The following is an 18,773-nucleotide window of genomic DNA, read 5'->3' as shown; positions in this document are numbered from 1 at the left end:
TTATTATTTGAATATATAAACATTTTTATATAATCGTATAATACGTTTGAGATTTTTCATAATGTAAATTTTAAACATCTTAAAGGGAAAATATATATATATATATGTTTATATAATGTCTTAAATATAGTTAAAAATACTTTAGTTTTTAAAGTTTCATCATCCTCTTTTTAAAAAGAAATGCTCATATCTTTATGCATTTTACCTTCTTTTTTTTCTCTCTCTATATATTTTATTATTAGTGTGCGCCAAAAAAAATTTTGTTCAAAATAATCGTTTCAAATATTAAACCACAATTGTTTTATTGTATCAAATATTAATGTTTTTTTTTTTTTTTTTTTTTTTCCCCTTCTTTCTGTCTCTCTCTCACTATATATATATATATATATATATTTATTTATTTATTTATATGTAATTTCTTAAATGAAAATGTAAAAACATAACAATGTTCCTTTAACTTTATGGATTTACATAATATTGTTCCATCTTTATTCTTATTGTTTTATATTTTAAGAACACAAAGAGCTCATTCACAACCTTATTTTTTTTCTTTCATTACGACTTAAAAAAGTAATAAGGATGAAGGAGAATTTAAACTCTATCTCTAAATATAAATTTGAAAACGATGACAAAAGGTGCAATAATAAGAATAAAATAATTATGAAATATATGAATACTGTAGAGCAAGAACTGAAAGAACAAGAGGATCAATATTCAGAAAAAAATAAAATGAACAGTAGCTTGTCTAATAATGAATGTGAACAGGAGAGTTTTCTAGATAGTGAAGAGGATCTTATTTTATTAGATGATAATTTGAAATGCTTAGATGAGGAAGAAGCAGAAAAAAATGTTTTAAACAATAGTTTAAAGGAAAATGTTTGTTCAATACCTCAAGAAGTTAATTTTAATAATAATCTTGATAATACATCTGATGATGTAATATATATATATATATATATATATATATATATATATATAGTATATATAACAAATAATTACAGTTTTCATAATATAAAATTTTATTATTATTTTTATTTTTTTTTTTTCCATTTAAAGGTATCATCAAGTGAGGGGAGAAATAAAGATGCATCACAACAAAAATGTAACGATTTAGAACATTTAAACGTAGAAGGAAAGGAAGAAGAATATGATATAGCAAACTATGAAGAAAAAGACAATGAAGAAAATTATATTCCTCAAGTTGAACAGGAAGAGAAAAATGAAATAGCTATCACCGAAAATCAAAAAGAAACTCAGGATGAAAAAAGTAAATTAAATGAATTTATATATATATATATATATATGTAAACTATTAAAATAATTTAATATAAAATAAAACAATACAATCATATAATAATGTTTAAATGTAATTTTTTATTTCCTTTTTGAAATATATTAAAATAGGGGAATTACATCTACATGATACTTATGAAAAAATAACTTTTCAAAACACTATGGACTTTAATACAACAAAAAATGACCTCTTTTATATGGATGTTAAAAGTATAAAAAATAAAATAAAATAAGTATAATATGTTCACAAAAACTATCGATTATATGTTTTTATATATGTTTATTACATTATTTTATTATATATTATTTTTATTTTTTTTTTTTTTTATTATTCTAATAGATATTAATGAATGGAAAATAAAATATCGATACTTAACTTCCTCGTAACTTCTAACTATTTACCAAATCTATTATTCTTTTGATCTTATTTTATATTTTCATATAATCATATTTTATGTTCCTATAATTTTTATATTTCTATATAATATATATCATAATATTTACATATAAATATACTTATTTGCTAATACAATGACAACTAAATATTTTTCAATAGGTTTCGTAAATTAGACAAAGAAATAAACAAGATGATAAACAAAGATCATATTAATTTGCTGAATGTCATAAAAAAATAAAAAAATAAAATAATAAGTAATAATATAACCTTTGCTTTAAACAATATTTTTAATATAATACTTAATTTTCAATTATTGCAGAGAAGGAGTATTAAACAACATAAGGACTTTTTAGATAATGAATATAAGGAGGTTATACAAACATATATATATATATATATATATATATATATATATATATATATATATATATTACAATATGTAATATATTTTTTTTAAATGACACCTAATATTTACATTATATTCAATAAATATATGAATATATTATATTTACGAGATCATAATATATATATTTTATATATAGTGGTTATACACTTTACAAAAAACAATATCCGAATATAAGAAGAACATAAGTTCTTCTGGTAGGTCATAGATATAAGAAAAAAATTAATAATAAAATAAAATACGTCAATGAATACATATATATATATATATATATATATATATATATATATATATATTATATTATTTGTAAATTCACATCAGTTTCCGATTTAAATGAAAAGGAGTACTTCATTTTATCAAAAAATATTTTTGACGATTTTAAAGAAAAAAGCATAGAAGAAGTAACAAATGGATACATACATATATATATATATATATATATATATATATATATATATAAGATATATTTAGATATGTACATTATATTTTTCATGTTTATATTTTTTCATTACACCTTAGAATAATATAAATATTACTCTATATATGCTAATTATGAAACATGACGTTTCAATTGATGAAGGGATATTGAAATATTTAGAGGATAACTATATGTCTTCCAACATAGGTGAATAAATAATATTATATATATATTATAATTATGTATATATATTTAAATTTTAAATTTTTTTTTTTTTTTTTAAGATAAAGGTGTATATAGTATAATTCAAAAGTTGGCAGAAACAAGAAATCATATTGAAGACATAGGGGGAAAAACAGTACAACAAAAAAAAAAAAATATATATATATATATATATATATATATTTATTTATTTATATTATTCCCATTTTTTATTTGGTTATATATTATTATCAATATTATAGGGTAAATGGAGTGATGATGAAAATAATTATTTTATGAAAGTATATGAAAGTAATATCTCTTTAGGAGATGAAGTAATAATATAAATAAAATAATAATAACCAGGAGAGTAATATTATATCATATTCTATTTATTTATATAATAATAATATATACATATATATATATATATTTTTTTTTTTTTATATTATTGAAAAGATCATCATCAATGTATTAAAAAATTGTATAAACAAGAGTGAAGAAGAAATACTTGAGCATATTTCTTGGTACAAACAATTTTTGGTTTACAACAATTTGAAGAATAAATATATTAATACAATTAACATCATTAATATAAACGTAAGGGTAGTAAACTTTAAAATAACATTCATAAGTAAATAATTATTCATTTTCTCATCATATATTATTTAAAAAATGGAGCAGGAGCAAAAAAAAAACAGCATCAAAGATGTAGAAAAGAAATTTATGATACAGCAGTGGAAAGAGAAAAAAAGTAAAGGAAATGACGTCAAAAAAAAAAAAAAAAAAAAAAAAAAATAAAATAAATAAATGATAATAAATTAATGATAATAAATTAATGATAATAAATTAATGATAATAAATTAATGATAATAAATGAATAATAATAAATAAATAAAATATACACATATATACATAATTACATAATATATATGTTCCTTCAATTTTAAAATGATTAACAGAACAAGAATCAGAAAGCAAAATTAAAGAGAAGGAACAAACTAAAAAAGAAGAAATGAAAATAAATAAAAAAATAAGAGAAGAGTATAACTAAAAATAAAAAAAAAAAAAAAATAAAATTAAAATAATATAAATTCATCTATATTAATAATATATATATATATATATATATTATTCCTTTTAGTATTAAGAAAAAGAAACAAATAATACAAGAACAACTTAGCATTAAAAAGGAGGAAATAAAAAAAAACGTTAATTTTATAAAATCATAAAAAGAAAAAGATTAAAACATATATGAAATATTGTATAAATTATATATTATTATATATATATATTTTTTTTTTTTTATAGAAGACTGAAAAACGACAAAAAAATGTGCTGTCTGAAGAAATGTTGCAAAGAATAAATGAAAGGAATGAAAGGTTACAAAAATTAAATAAAAGAAATATATGATATTGTGAAATTTATACAACGTGAACTTTTTATATTTTTGATATTCTTTATATCTTTTTCTTCATTTTAAGGCTGTTACAAAAAAAAGTACAACATAACAATAACATTATTGAAGAAAATAACAACGAAAAGGATAAAAAAACGAAACAAAAATATATGCATATACAAAGTAAACTACTAAGTAATACAGGTAAAAAATAAAAAAAATAAATAAAATAAAATAAAATAAAATAGAAGAAATAAAAGAAATAAAAAAAATAAAAGAAATAAAAAAAATAAAAGAAATAAACATGTTATAACAAAATGTTTTAAAGATTTTCTCTTTTAATGCTTCATATTTTTTTATTATACATAATATATATATATATATATATATATATATGTTTATATTTATATTTTGTTAAATTACAATCTTGATATTTTTCATTAAAAATAATTAAATAATTAATTGCTTTTTGTATTCATAAGTATTTATATATGTAATTATTATATTTCATTTTTTATTACATATATATATGTATATTTTTTTTTTTTATGTCCTTTTTAAGAATTCTTCATAATATTATTATATACGAATATTTATATATATATATATATATATATGCTTTATTTTTCTAAACCCTCATATATATATATATATATATATATATATTATATATAAATATATTTTATATAACATTTCAATATAATTGATCGATCATATATAAAAAATATTTATACATTATGTATGAGAATTTTTTTTTTTTTTTTTTTTTTTTTTTTTATTATTTATTTTTATTTATATAATAATATCAAATAATGTATTATATATATATAAATATTATTTATACATTTTTTGTAATTTTATTATATATAAAATAGTATTATATATAAATCATATTGTATTTCAATTTTTAATTATATATAATAAATACATAATATTTATTATATATTTACCTTTATGGTTTAATTTTTTTGTTTATCTCTTCTTTTATTTACATATATAATATATATATATATATATAATATTTCTGTAGATAATATATTGAAGAGAATTGAATCAAGTGTAGAGACTATAAAGAATATTTTATAAAGTTTTATTTATTATGAAAAATAAAAAAGTATTTTTCTATCCGCTTCATTAATACATTTGATAATTATAATATAATACATATAATATGTATGTATTATATATATAATATCATATGTTTTAATTTAATTTTTTTTTTTTTTTTTTTTTTTTTGAACATGATGAATATGTATTTATTTATTTTTGTACAGTATTATCACCATGTATAACTTTTTATAAAAATATTTAAACTACATTTTTGTGACTACATATATATATATATTTATATATATATATATATAACACATGTTTAAAAATATGTAAATATATCAAATTAACTATTCATTTTGTATATGTTTATATGTAAATATGAAAAAAGAAAAATACCTATGTAACAATTTATTATATTACATAAATATTGTAACAAAATTCTGAAATAATTAAATGTGAATAATTATATAAAAAAATAAGAATATAGATCATCCTAAAAAAAAAAAAAAAAAATAAAGAACAAAAAAAAATATATTTAAGGGAAAAAGAAAAGACGGAAAGAATGAATAATATATATATAAGTTTATATATATTTTTTATTTCTTATATAATACAATTATGTTTTAATACAAAGTACATATATTGCGATAAGAGTAAGACAAAAAAATAAAAAAAAATAAAAAAATAAAATAAAATTATACATTTGGTTTATATATATATATATATATATATATAATATTTATGTAATGTTTTGCTCTCTTTTTAGAATTATATGTATCGAAGAATATTTTGCCGAGCGTAGAGAAGAAGGAATTCGTTTCGAATGTACCACATAAATTAGAATGGCTAGTTCATAATATATTAGAGGTGGTTCATTTTTTAGAAGATGTTAATAATTACATTGTAGATTTTAAAAAAGACATATTAACCAAATTAGAACATATAGTACAAGATGATACAGAATTATATGAATCATATGAGTATAATGAAAATTTATTAAATCAAATATATTTAAATAATGAAAAGAAATTAAAACGATATTCTGAATATATTGAAAAATTAAAAGATACAAAGTTACAAATGTTTGAGGATACCATAAATAATTTCCAGAGAGAAAATATTTATTATCTTAATTTTGTGTATAAAAATTTATTAGCAAAAATTGATTTAATAACAAATCTTAACAAAAAGGTAAAAAAAAAAAAAAAAAATATATATATATATATATATATATATATATATATATGTTTATTTATTTGTTTGTCTGTTTTATGCTTATATATTTATATATGTTGTATTTATGTGTATATATCCAATTTGTTGTAATCCCCCCAACTTGATGCACACAGACACATATGGATTTATAACACATTTATATTTTACTTGCATTAATATATATATATATATATATATATATATACAATTACATTTTTTTTATTTTTTTAATTTTTTTTATTTTTTTAATTTTTTTAATTTTTTTTATTTTTTTATTTTATTAATTTTTTATTTTTGTTGTTTAGAAATTAGATAAGGAGAAGAAAAAAAATGTAATAGAATTAAAGGAATATTTAGAAGATTTGAAAAAAAGAATGTTTGATATGCAAAAAAGATTGAACGATATAATTATTACTAAGTCTACTTTTTTAAAAAACGAAAGTGAATTAAATATGAAATTGTTTGAAACAAGTGCTATAGATTATGTTAATAATAATAGTAATTTTGAAGTTTTTTCAACATACATAATAAATGATTTTATGTTAAACAAGAAGAGAATAAATGTTTTAAATTATGACAGCAATTTATTTTTTAAGAATAATTTTATGTATTTTAATTTTTTACATAATTATTTGAAAGAAAAAAAAGATGAACATGTTTTAAATGTTTATATATATTTAAAAGATCCTCTTATTCAAGAATATGAATTAAATTATTTTAATTATTATGTTGTTTTAGATTTGTATATATTAGATGTTATAATAAAAAATGTAGATTTATTAATAGAAAAGAAAGGGAAGAAAAGAAAAAATGTGAATCATATCTTAGTATGTATCGATAATTATGTTGTAAAATATAATGTACTATCAAGTAATATATATTTAGATATTCAACAAGATATCAAAAGTTTTTTTCATGAAAGTAATCGTAATGTTGATGGAAGTAAAATACAAGATATGCTTTTTCATTTTGAAAGAAAAAATAATTCTATTTATCAAAATAATATGTTTCATGATAAATATTATAAAAAAAAAATAAAGAAAGATATAAAAGAAGAAAAAAAACAAAATGATAGTTTACAAAAATATAATAAAAATATAGATCCATTATTATTTATTCGAAAAAAAAATATCTTTTTTGATTCCCAGAAAGAATATTATAAAAAATTTTTATCTTCTTATACATATGAAGAAATTGTAAATATTTTATGTAATAAAAGTTCAAGATGTAATAACAGAATTTTTCAATTAATAAATGATGTTAATAAAAATACATTTATATTAAAAAGTCATCTCGCTTTAAAAAATGAATTAAAAAAATTCTTTCAAATTAATCAAAATAAATTATTGAAGAATAAGACAGGTGTTGGATTAATTAACAGCACTAAGGATGATATAAATCGCATAACCAACATGAATCTTGCAACAAATACAAATAATGCTATGGGAAATATAACAAATGATTCTAATATTATTAATACAAATAATAATAATAATACAAGCGATATAAATAATAATAATACAAGCGATATAAATAATAATAATACAAACAATATAAATAATAATAATACAAACAATATAAATAATAATAATACAAACAATATAAATAATAATACAAACAATACAAATAATAATAGTAATAATAATAATAATAATAACATTTTTAATAATGAAGATTCATTAAATAAATGCAGTGCCTATACATACCCCTTCTCTAATGATGCCGAAAAAAATTACCAGGAAAATAGAAATCAAAGTTTTTCAAACAGTGATCACTGTTTTAAATTATTAAATTCAATACAAGGTGCTAATAAATCTAGCGATTTTATTAATATGCAAAACATTGATGATTATTTAAATACATACTATGTAGCCTATCATGAATCATTTAAAGTTGTTAAAAAAGAACACTACTATTCCGTCATTTCTCATATCTTTGAAAGTTATTTAAATATAGATGAATCTTCGAATGATGATGATCATCCTATTCATAAAAAATATCCCCACTTAAAAGGTAGAAATGTATCCATCAATTTTTTGGGTCAGCTACCTGAAATTATGAAGGTTTATAAAACGTTTCGTTATTGTGATTCCCTTAATGTTTTGGCGAAAAGCTATATTCCTAAGTCCCCTGCAAGTGTTCAAAGTTTAGACAAAGGGGAAGATAATAATGATAATGATGAAAAAGGCGAAAGTGGAGAGGACACACAAGTGATTGAAAAGGATGATAGTGGAGAAGACAGACAAATGATTGAAAAGGATGATAGTGGAGAAGACAGACAAATGATTGAAAAGGATGATAGTGGAGAAGACAGACAAATGATTGAAAAGGATGATAGTGGAGAAGACAGACAAATGATTGAAAAGGATGATAGTGGAGAAGACAGACAAATGATTGAAAAAGATGATAGTGGAGAAGACAGACAAATGATTGAAAAAGACAAAAGTAGAGATGATAATAAAGCTCAAAATAATAATTCTACAGATAATGAAGAACATGACGAAATAACAGAACAGATTGGATTTTTAAAAAATCATAATCAAAAATATATGCGACTATTTCAAAAGCATTTATTAGAGGAAATAAAATTTATTAATTTTTTTGAATTCCTTGTACAGAAAAAATTAGGAGTTATATTAGAGAAAAATGAATTTTTGAAATTATATATTTTTTATGGTCAAAAAAATTTACCTAGCATGCCATATACTCCACTTTTTTTTACCTGTAGAACAATTATTAAAATAGAAGTATTAAGAGATGTTAATACAAATCAAATCATTTATTCTAGTAGATCTTTCTTTTTAGAAACTTTAATAACATTAAAAGAATATAAAATTAAAAATGAAAGTGCATATATTGTTATTGAAACTACAGATGAAAGTAGTACTATTAAAAAAAGATTAAAAATGGATATGTTACATAAAATATCACCCATGTCACATATTAATGCATATGTCATATCTAATAAAGGAAAAGAAATTGTTTATCATAAAGGTAATATATATCAACGATCAGCTAGCGATATCAAAAATGTTATAAGTGACATAAGAAATGATTTCTTAAATATTATTTTACCACAATATCATTTATTTGATTTATTTGATAATTATGTTTATATAATTATATGTTTAAAAAATGAAAATTGTTAGAATAAAGCAAATATCTATCTATCTATTTTTTTTTTTTTTAAACCATACAAATGTGCTTAGCAAACACATTTATATGTTAAATGTTTTGTTTATCCATATATTGAAATGGAATAATATATATATATATATATATATATATTTATATCTTCATATATTTATGTATTTATATATTTATGTATTTTTTATTTTTTTATTTTTTTATTTTTTTATTTTTTAATTAAAGGACTTTTTTTTATTACACTTACAATTTTTTTAATTTTTTTTGTTCAAATGCAAAATAAGACATATATATGTATATATTATTTTTTTTTTTTTTTTTTTTTTTTTTTATGCAAAAAAAAATATTATATATATATATATATATATATATAACTTCAATTGCGACACCAAAAGGTTTAAAATTTCATATGTATATTACACATTTCAACACAAAAAAAAAAAAAAAATAAAATAAAATTGATAAAAAGTAAAATATGGAATTGAAATAATGGTAACAAAATGAGGGAATAATAAAAAAAAATATACATAAATAAATAAATAAATATATATAAATATATATATATATATATATATATATATATATATATATATATATATATATGTGTGTGTGTATTGGCACATAATTTTATTTATTATGCTTAACTACTCCATCCTACATATTTTCCTTCATTTCGTCCTCGTCTATGTTGTAAGGCATTGGAGAAAATGGGTCGTCATTTTTTGCTTCATCGACATGTGCCTGCTGTATGGGCGAAAACATATTCGCATCTTGTACATTTTGTTTTATCTGCACAGGTGATTGTAAAATATATGCAGGTGACATAGGCTGATGTGCATTCACTACACCGCTTTTGTCGTACACAGGTGAACTTATCGAATATGCTGGAGATGTTGGTGAAAATTTTGGTGATGTTATTGAATAAGGTGAATAATTTGGACTAGCAATATTTTGTGCAACTGGTGATGTTGGTGAATATTTTGGTGATGTGGGCGAATATTTTGGTGATGTGGGCGAATATTTTGGTGATGTGGGCGAATATTTTGGTGATGTGGGCGAATATTTTGGTGATGTGGGCGAATATTTTGGTGATGTGGGCGAATATTTTGGTGATGTAGGTGAATATTTTGGTGATGTAGGTGAATATTTTGGTGATGTTACTGAATAAACAGGTGACATAACATTATACTGCGAATTTACATTCATTTGATCATTTTGATTTTTTGGTGAGGTTGGTGAATAATAAGCATTATTTGCATTATACGTAGGTGATGTTGGTGAATATGAAGGTGAATAAATATTATGATTAATTTGAGGTTTAGGTGAAAAAATATCTAACATAGGATTTGGAGAATATATATTAGGTGATTGAATAACATTATTATTAATATTTGGTTTAGGTGAGAATACATTATAATTCATAATATTATTATTTTTCGGAGAAAATAATAAATTTGTTGCATCTACTGGTTGTTGGTTTTGATGATCAAAAGGAGAGAATGGTGAATGCATAACAGATGTTGGTGATTTAGGTGATTGTGTTGGTGAAAATTTCCCACCTAATTTTAATGTATCTAAATTATTTATATCTTTTGATGTTGGGGACATTACATTATCTCCATAATTTTGTAAATTATATTGTGGTGATAATAAATTATTAACATTATCTATAGGTGCTGTAGGAGATAATAAATTAGCATTATATGTTGGTGAAAATGGTAAAGGAGAATTTATCGTATTAATTGCCACAGGTGATTGTAAACCATCAGGTGTTATAACATGTAAACTATCTGGTGTTGTAAACCCAGCACTTGTTAAATCTTGAATAGTTTCTAAATTTTGATTTGCATCATTCAATTTTTGATTATCTATTATTATATCAAATGAACCAGTTCCTATTTTACACAATTGACCTAACATTATATTTTCTGTAATTCCTCTCAAATTATCTACCTGAGCAAATGCAGCTGCTTCTAATAATATTTCAACAGTTTCTTCAAAACTACATTTAATTAATGGTCCTTTATCAACTCTATTTATACCATGTCTTGTTATAGACATTAAATAACCCTTTTGTGTCATAACATCACATAATATTGATAAATGTCGATAATTAACATATGAACTATCAAATGATATTACAGTTCTTAATTCTTTTAATAAAGCTCTTCTTACTGCTTCTATACCTAATACTTCAAATATTTCTACAATATCATTAGATACTGTTTTTTTAAAATCTACTTGTGGTGCACAAAATATATTTTCTAAATTACATCCATCAGTATCTAATACCCAATGAGAACTTCTAACAAATTTCCCATTATCTGAATCGTATGTTATTTTGGATTCCTCTCTCATATATACTTTAGTTATATTTTCAATACCTCTTAATTTTAATGTGGACAAACATTGTTCCATTAGTTTTTTTAAAAACGTATCTTCTGTATCTTCTCTAGAAATGTTATGTTCAATATGATTCTTATTCTTAAGTTCTAAATCTTCTTCTGCATTTTTTGTGCTTGTTTTCATGAATGCGACATCATTGTCCTCTTTGATTGTTATATCACTCTTGTTATCATCATTATCGTCATCATTATCATTATCAACATCACCATCATCATACGTATTACTATTATTACTATTATTATTTCCGCTTTTTTTGTTTTTGTTTTCATTATTATTACTTTTGTTGTTTGTATTCTTATTTTTTCCATCTTTCGTATTTTTTGGAGATACATTATGGTCACCAAACAAAAAGTCTTCCTCCTCCTCCTCCTCCTCCTCATCATCATCATTATTATCATTATTATTGTTCACGATATTATCTTCCTTTTGACTATTTTTATTTCCAAACAAAGCCGATGTATTAGAATCACCACCGCCTCTTAATGCACCTTCATTTCCATCTTCTTTTTTTATATTCTTCACTTTAATATCATTAATATTGCTACTATCATTATTATTATTATTATTATTATTATGCATATTATTTGAAACGGGTGATGAATTAATATTTTTTACTTGTTCATTGTTACTACTATTTATACTAATACTATCTTCATTCTTTGTATTTATATCTGATGATATATTATTTTTTACCTTGGACTTAAATATATTTGTAGTATTGTTATTATAATCATGATGAGGATGAGTACTATTTTTTGTTTCATCGTAATTACCTCTATCATTAGCAACTAAGTGTTCTTCATCTTCTTCTTGTTCATCAACTTGTTCATTAGCATTATCTACAACATCATAATTCATAAAATTATATTCACCATTTAAATATTTCACCCGAATTCTTAAAACTAAATCTTCTGAGTTATCATCTGTATATATAATATCTAATTCATCACTTGAAAAGACAGAATATATAATATAAACAATTTCTTTCATAGTTAATTTTTTTTCATTTACATGTATATTGGTTAATTGTATTCTTAATACCCATTCACCTAATGAATATTGAGTATCATCCTCATCTGGGAATTCATAAAATTCATTAACCCATGATTTATCTTCCTCTAAAATAGTTGTTGTTGTATTAGGATCATAAATAATTTGTGCATGTGAAGTTAATTGTTTCAATGTAGTATATTCTAATTTTGTTAAAATATCTTTAGCTTTTTGTTGATCATTTGAAACCATATCATCTAAATATATTGTTGTTGATGGAGTCTTTACATTTTTTACTATATTTATTAATTCTTTTAATCTTGGAACACCTAATGTAACATTTTTTGAACCTACACCAGCAAAGTGAAATGTATTCAATGTCATCTGAGTTGCAGGCTCCCCAATTGATTGAGCAGCTAAGGCTCCTACACATTCTCCTGGATGACATAAGGATTTATAAAATATTTTTTCTATTTCTTGTAATAACCAATCTAATCCTTTAACACTAACTTTATGAGTTTGAGTTAAAAGTTTTGAATTCAAATAAGTTCTTAAATGTGCTTTTAACAAAATAGTAGCATTATTTTGTGCTTCAACTGATAAAGTATCATTACTATTTATTTGTTTAATAATTACTAATTTTTCTAAAAAATTATTAACTTTATGTACAACATCAATTGGATTTAACATGGAATTTTCATCATAATTATTTTTTAAGGTATTTCCATAATATTTTCTATTTCCTCCTATATTAATATTATCTGAATAATTCTCATCATCGTCAAGGTCATCATCATCATAATCGTCATCATCATCATAATCGTCATCATCATCATCATAATCATCATCAACATAATCATCATCAACAAAATCATCATTGTTATAATTATTATTATTTCCTAAATCTGATCCCATGTCATTATCTGCAACACCCATATGAAATTCATTCATACCTTTAAAAGGTGATTGATCTCCTTTACTTATCATCATATTATTAAGATCATTATTTTCATACTCCTTTTTAATTTCAGACATAAGTTCATTATTTTCATTTTTAAATTTATCAAATTTATTTTTTCTCCTTCTTCTTTTTCTTCTTTTCTTACTTTCCTTATGATTATGTGTAGACGATAAATTACCCTTATCCATAAGTTTTCTACTATTACTAATATTATTATTATTGTTATTATTATTATTGTTTGTACTATTATTATTACTTACAAATGGTATACATGGAAATTGTGATTTTGCATATTCAATAAGTCTATTCATATTAATTGGTAAATGTTGTCTTATATCTCCATCTGGGAATATTTCTTTACATAAATAATTTTTACATTTATATAATTCTTCAAATTCTTGATTTAAAATATTTTGCTTATTATAATCTATATACGAAGTATTTCTACTACCATCATTTTTATTACCTATATAATAATCCTTTCCAAATGGTTCTTCATCAAAATTATATTTATATAATTTATTAATCTCTTTATTATCTAATTTCATTAAATCTATAATTTGATCTTCTATATATTCACCTGCCATACCATCTTCTCCATACAAAAATTGAATAATATCTCCATATGAATTTCTTACAGTTCTATCATATTGTACCATAACATCTTCCATGGCTTTTATTAATCTTCTTTGTATATACCCTGTTTCAGATGTTTTACATGCAGTATCAATAATACCTTCTCTACCTCCCATAGCATGGAAAAATACTTCTTGTGGTGTTAATCCACTTAAATAAGAATTTGATACAAATCCTCTACTCTCAGGACCATAATCAAATTTAATAAAATGAGGTAAAGATCTATGATTAAAACCAAATGGTATTCTTTTTCCTTCAACATTCTGTTGACCTACACATGATATAATTTGGGATATATTAATAATAGAACCTTTTGACCCACTAGCCACCATACTAAAAATATTATTTCTTTCATCTAAACTCTCAGATGCAACTTTTCCAGCCATTTCTCTAGCACAATTTAATTCATTATTAACTCTAGTTTCAAAAGATTCATATAATGATTTTCCTGGCTGACATTCTAATTCCCCTTTCTGTGCCTTTTCAACAAGTTTTGACACTTCACTTTTAGATTTATCTAATATTTCTCGCACCTTGCCTAATACTTTATTACTTGCAATAATATCTGAACAACTCACAGTAAAACCAACATATTCAAGCCAATTATTTGTAACTTTTTGTAAAGCTGATAAAAAATCTTTCGTTTTATCTGGACCCATTTCATGCCATAAAACATGAATTAACGATCCACTAGAAGAACCAACAGTTCTTTTACATATGATACCACTTAATAATTCGTTATTTTTTATTATAACCTTACCATCATTAATTGAACAATATGGATTATCATCTTTAGATGATGTTGAAGAGTCTCTCATTAAATTTATTTTTACCATATTAAAACGTTTAAATGAATTAATACCTCCACCAATATTATTATTATTATTATTACTATTATTATTATTATTATTATTATTGGGGGAGCTCATATCATTTTGCTGTACATTTCCTACATTTATATTATCCCCAATAGATAAAGGACTATTAGGATGATTATTTCCACTTCTTGAATATGCATTTCCCTTTTCTAAATAATCATCATTATTATCATTAGTTGAATTACCATAATAATAATTACCACTAGTATTCATTTTGCTACTATCCTTGTTAACATTTGTATTAACATCTCTCCCAACCTTATTATTGGCTGTGTCATTTTTATCATCTTCTATATTCATATCATCAAATTGTAATAACATCGAAAAAATTTGTTTACCTGTCCATAATGCCCTTGGTTTTATTATTGCTGGTGTTGGTATCACATGATTCCAATATGGAATCCAAATTAATAAGGACATAACTTCTTCTTTTGTAAGGAAATTATCTCTTCTTGTAAATTTTCTTATAGCTAATAAGGAATCTTGTACTATACCCATAACTGGTTTATTACCTTGTGGTGAAACTATTTGTCTTTGTACTATCATTAAATGTTTAATCTCAGATCTTGTTTCATGTGACTGAGCTAAATGTAAGTTCATTTCGTCTCCATCAAAATCAGCATTATACGGTGAAGTGACTGATAAATTTAAACGAAATGTTGAATAAGGTAATATTTTGGCCTTATGACCCATAATACTCATTTTATGTAATGAAGGCTGTCTGTTAAATAAAATATAATCTTCATCGGTCATATGTCTTTCTACTTTATATCCATACTCTAATTCTTTCTCTGAATTTCTTCGTACATGTCTTAAATCATATTTTGTACCATTATCTCTAATAATATATTTTGCTCCAGGCCATTCATATGGACCCCTTTCTACAAGCTTCTTTAAATTATCATAATTTAAAGGTGTTACTGTCTCACAAAATGTTAATGTCATAGCTACCGATTTAGGAACACCTATATAATCAATATTTAAATTTGGATCTCCTGTAATAACTGTTCTTGCTGAAAAGTCCACTCTTTTACCCATCAAATTACCTCTTAGTCTTCCTTCTTTACCTTTTAATCTTGTTCTTATAGCTTTTATAGGCTTCTTAGATCGTGTGGTTGCTATCGGCATACCTGGAATATCATTATCAAAAAGGGTAGTTATATGAAATTGTAATAAGGAACATAAATCCTGTAATACATGTGATTTTGCTCCTCTATCCGTTTGCCTTTTCAATTGTATATTCGTTTTTACTATATCTAATAATTTTAAAGTTAAATCATCTTCACTTCTTTGATTTCCATATTGAACATAAGGTCTCGCACATGGTGGAGGTATAGGTATACATGTTAATATTAAAGAAGCTGGTACACACCTATCAGAATTAAATCCTAATATACTCATCTCTTCTTTTCTAATTTTCTTTAATATTTCTAATGCTTCTTCAGCACTTAATTTTCTTTTACTCTCATCAATATCTTCTTCACTACTATGTAAAAATTGAATATACATATTTGGTCCTTCTCTACTATATTTTGGTTGAACACATCCACAATCTACATCTTCTTTACTAACCATTTCAAATATGTTCGTATAATTACTTTTATTTAAAAGCATTTGTTGATTCATATTTAAATTACTTAAATCATTGTTATAAAAATTATTTAAAGAATTATCGTTAATATTTAATCCTTCTTCTTCTACAGAATGATCACATGCTCTTATTCCTAAACACAGTTCAGCTAATTTTCGTAATCTTAAACTATTTACTTTAATCTTTTCAATATATTTAACTTTAGAACTGTTCACATTACATAATAATCTACCACAATGATAACATACACATCTTAAAACATTTAATACTACATTCATAAAACCATAATGATACATAGGTTTCGCTAATTCTATATGACCAAAATGACCAGGACAATATTTTACATTCATATTACATGTACCACATAAGGTCCTATAATCAATAGTACCCATACGTATATCATTTAATCCACCTTCTCTTGGAAAACCATCTTTATATATATCTACATTTACTATTTCACAAACACTTATCTTTTTTATTATTTCTGGATCCAAAACACCTAACTCTAATCGTTTTACTCTCTTTAATTCACATGCTGAATATGGAATATTCAAATCAACCGTCATTGTTATATATAATTATATTATATATATATATATATATATTACATTAATTTTATTGACTCTCTTATATATCTATATTCTATTTAAAAATATATTTTTTTTTTATGGTAAAAAAAATCTTCCTTTTGTTCAACTTGGATAATCATCCATTGATTTCATAACCATAAAAATAAATAAATAAATAAATAAATATATATATATATATATATATATATATATATATATATATATATATGTAAATATAAATATGTGTAAATCTTTTAATTAAATTTTTCCTTTAATTTTTTTTCATGTTACAATATATATAATCTTCGTTATATTTATACATGATTTTAAATCAAATATTTTGAAAGTATTTTTTTTTTTTTTTTTTTAAGTGTTAATATATATATAAGAAAAGTTATGAAAACGTATATACAAATAAAACATATATATAAATATATAAATATATATATATATATATATATATGTTATAATTTACTCTTCATAAGAAACAACAGTTAAATAAAATAAACACATATATATAATATATATATATATATATATATATATATATATATATAATTTAAAGATCATAATTAAAAAAAAATATAAAAAATTACAACATTTTATATGCATATAATATATATATTATATATGCCTCTTATTTTTTTGTTAATTTTTTATTATTCAATATTATATAATATTTCACATATAATAATATAAATAACCCTTTATTCTCTTATACCATTAAAAAATGTAGTCTCACAAAAAAAAAATTAAATAAAATAAAATAAAATAAACAAAGAAATAATTAAATCTACTAAATTAAAGAATAAGGACCATATTAATATAATTTTATACATACATATTTACATATATATAATAATATAAAAAATTATCCTTTAATATAGTTTTCAATATGTGGAAACACAAAAATTTATAATAATAACATTAAGGAATGGAAAAATAAAACCATCATTTTTATTATTATTTCATAAAAAATATATTATATTATATATATATATATATATTATATATATATAAATGTTATGAAGAAAAAGTAAAAGCATTCATAAAAATATATATATTATATATATATATATATAATAATATAAATATATATGTAATAATTAATTTATAAATATATATCAAAGTAATAATATATACATACAAAATAATATAAAAAGTTTATTTTATATTCTTAAAAAAAAAAAAAAAAAGAAAAAAAAAAAAATGATAA

At 21.3% G+C, this 18,773-nt stretch overlaps 3 protein-coding genes across 3 annotated transcripts; 2 read left to right on the top strand and 1 right to left on the bottom strand.

The window, feature by feature from the left end:
* Positions 1-579: 579 nt before the first annotated feature.
* PF3D7_0318400 (conserved Plasmodium protein, unknown function) lies at positions 580-4,326 on the top strand (the record flags this gene model as incomplete). Its single annotated transcript, XM_001351218.2, has 17 exons — positions 580-936; positions 1,057-1,267; positions 1,405-1,503; positions 1,634-1,676; positions 1,850-1,913; positions 2,010-2,060; positions 2,233-2,290; positions 2,415-2,494; positions 2,613-2,718; positions 2,796-2,869; positions 2,976-3,047; positions 3,172-3,312; positions 3,397-3,466; positions 3,675-3,756; positions 3,857-3,923; positions 4,024-4,094; positions 4,197-4,326. The coding sequence occupies 17 exons, from the start codon at positions 580-582 to the stop codon at positions 4,324-4,326; spliced, it is 1,776 nt and encodes a 591-aa protein (XP_001351254.2).
* A 1,400-nt stretch (positions 4,327-5,726) lies between these two features.
* On the top strand, positions 5,727-9,528 carry PF3D7_0318300 (conserved Plasmodium protein, unknown function; the record flags this gene model as incomplete). Its single annotated transcript, XM_001351217.1, has 3 exons — positions 5,727-5,817; positions 5,931-6,355; positions 6,685-9,528. The coding sequence occupies 3 exons, from the start codon at positions 5,727-5,729 to the stop codon at positions 9,526-9,528; spliced, it is 3,360 nt and encodes a 1,119-aa protein (XP_001351253.1).
* Positions 9,529-10,180: 652 nt separating this feature from the next.
* Positions 10,181-17,554, bottom strand: PF3D7_0318200 (DNA-directed RNA polymerase II subunit RPB1; the record flags this gene model as incomplete). The annotated part of the gene is made up of 1 exon (XM_001351216.1): positions 10,181-17,554. One exon carries the CDS (start codon positions 17,552-17,554, stop codon positions 10,181-10,183), a length of 7,374 nt encoding a protein of 2,457 aa, XP_001351252.1.
* Between the last annotated feature and the right edge of the window lie 1,219 nt (positions 17,555-18,773).

Source organism: Plasmodium falciparum (assembly GCF_000002765.6).
Source record: "Plasmodium falciparum 3D7 genome assembly, chromosome: 3".
Taxonomy (NCBI): Eukaryota; Apicomplexa; class Aconoidasida; order Haemosporida; family Plasmodiidae; genus Plasmodium; species Plasmodium falciparum.
The sequence above is the reverse complement of the archived record's forward strand: the minus strand, read 5'-3'. Positions and strand labels throughout refer to the sequence as shown.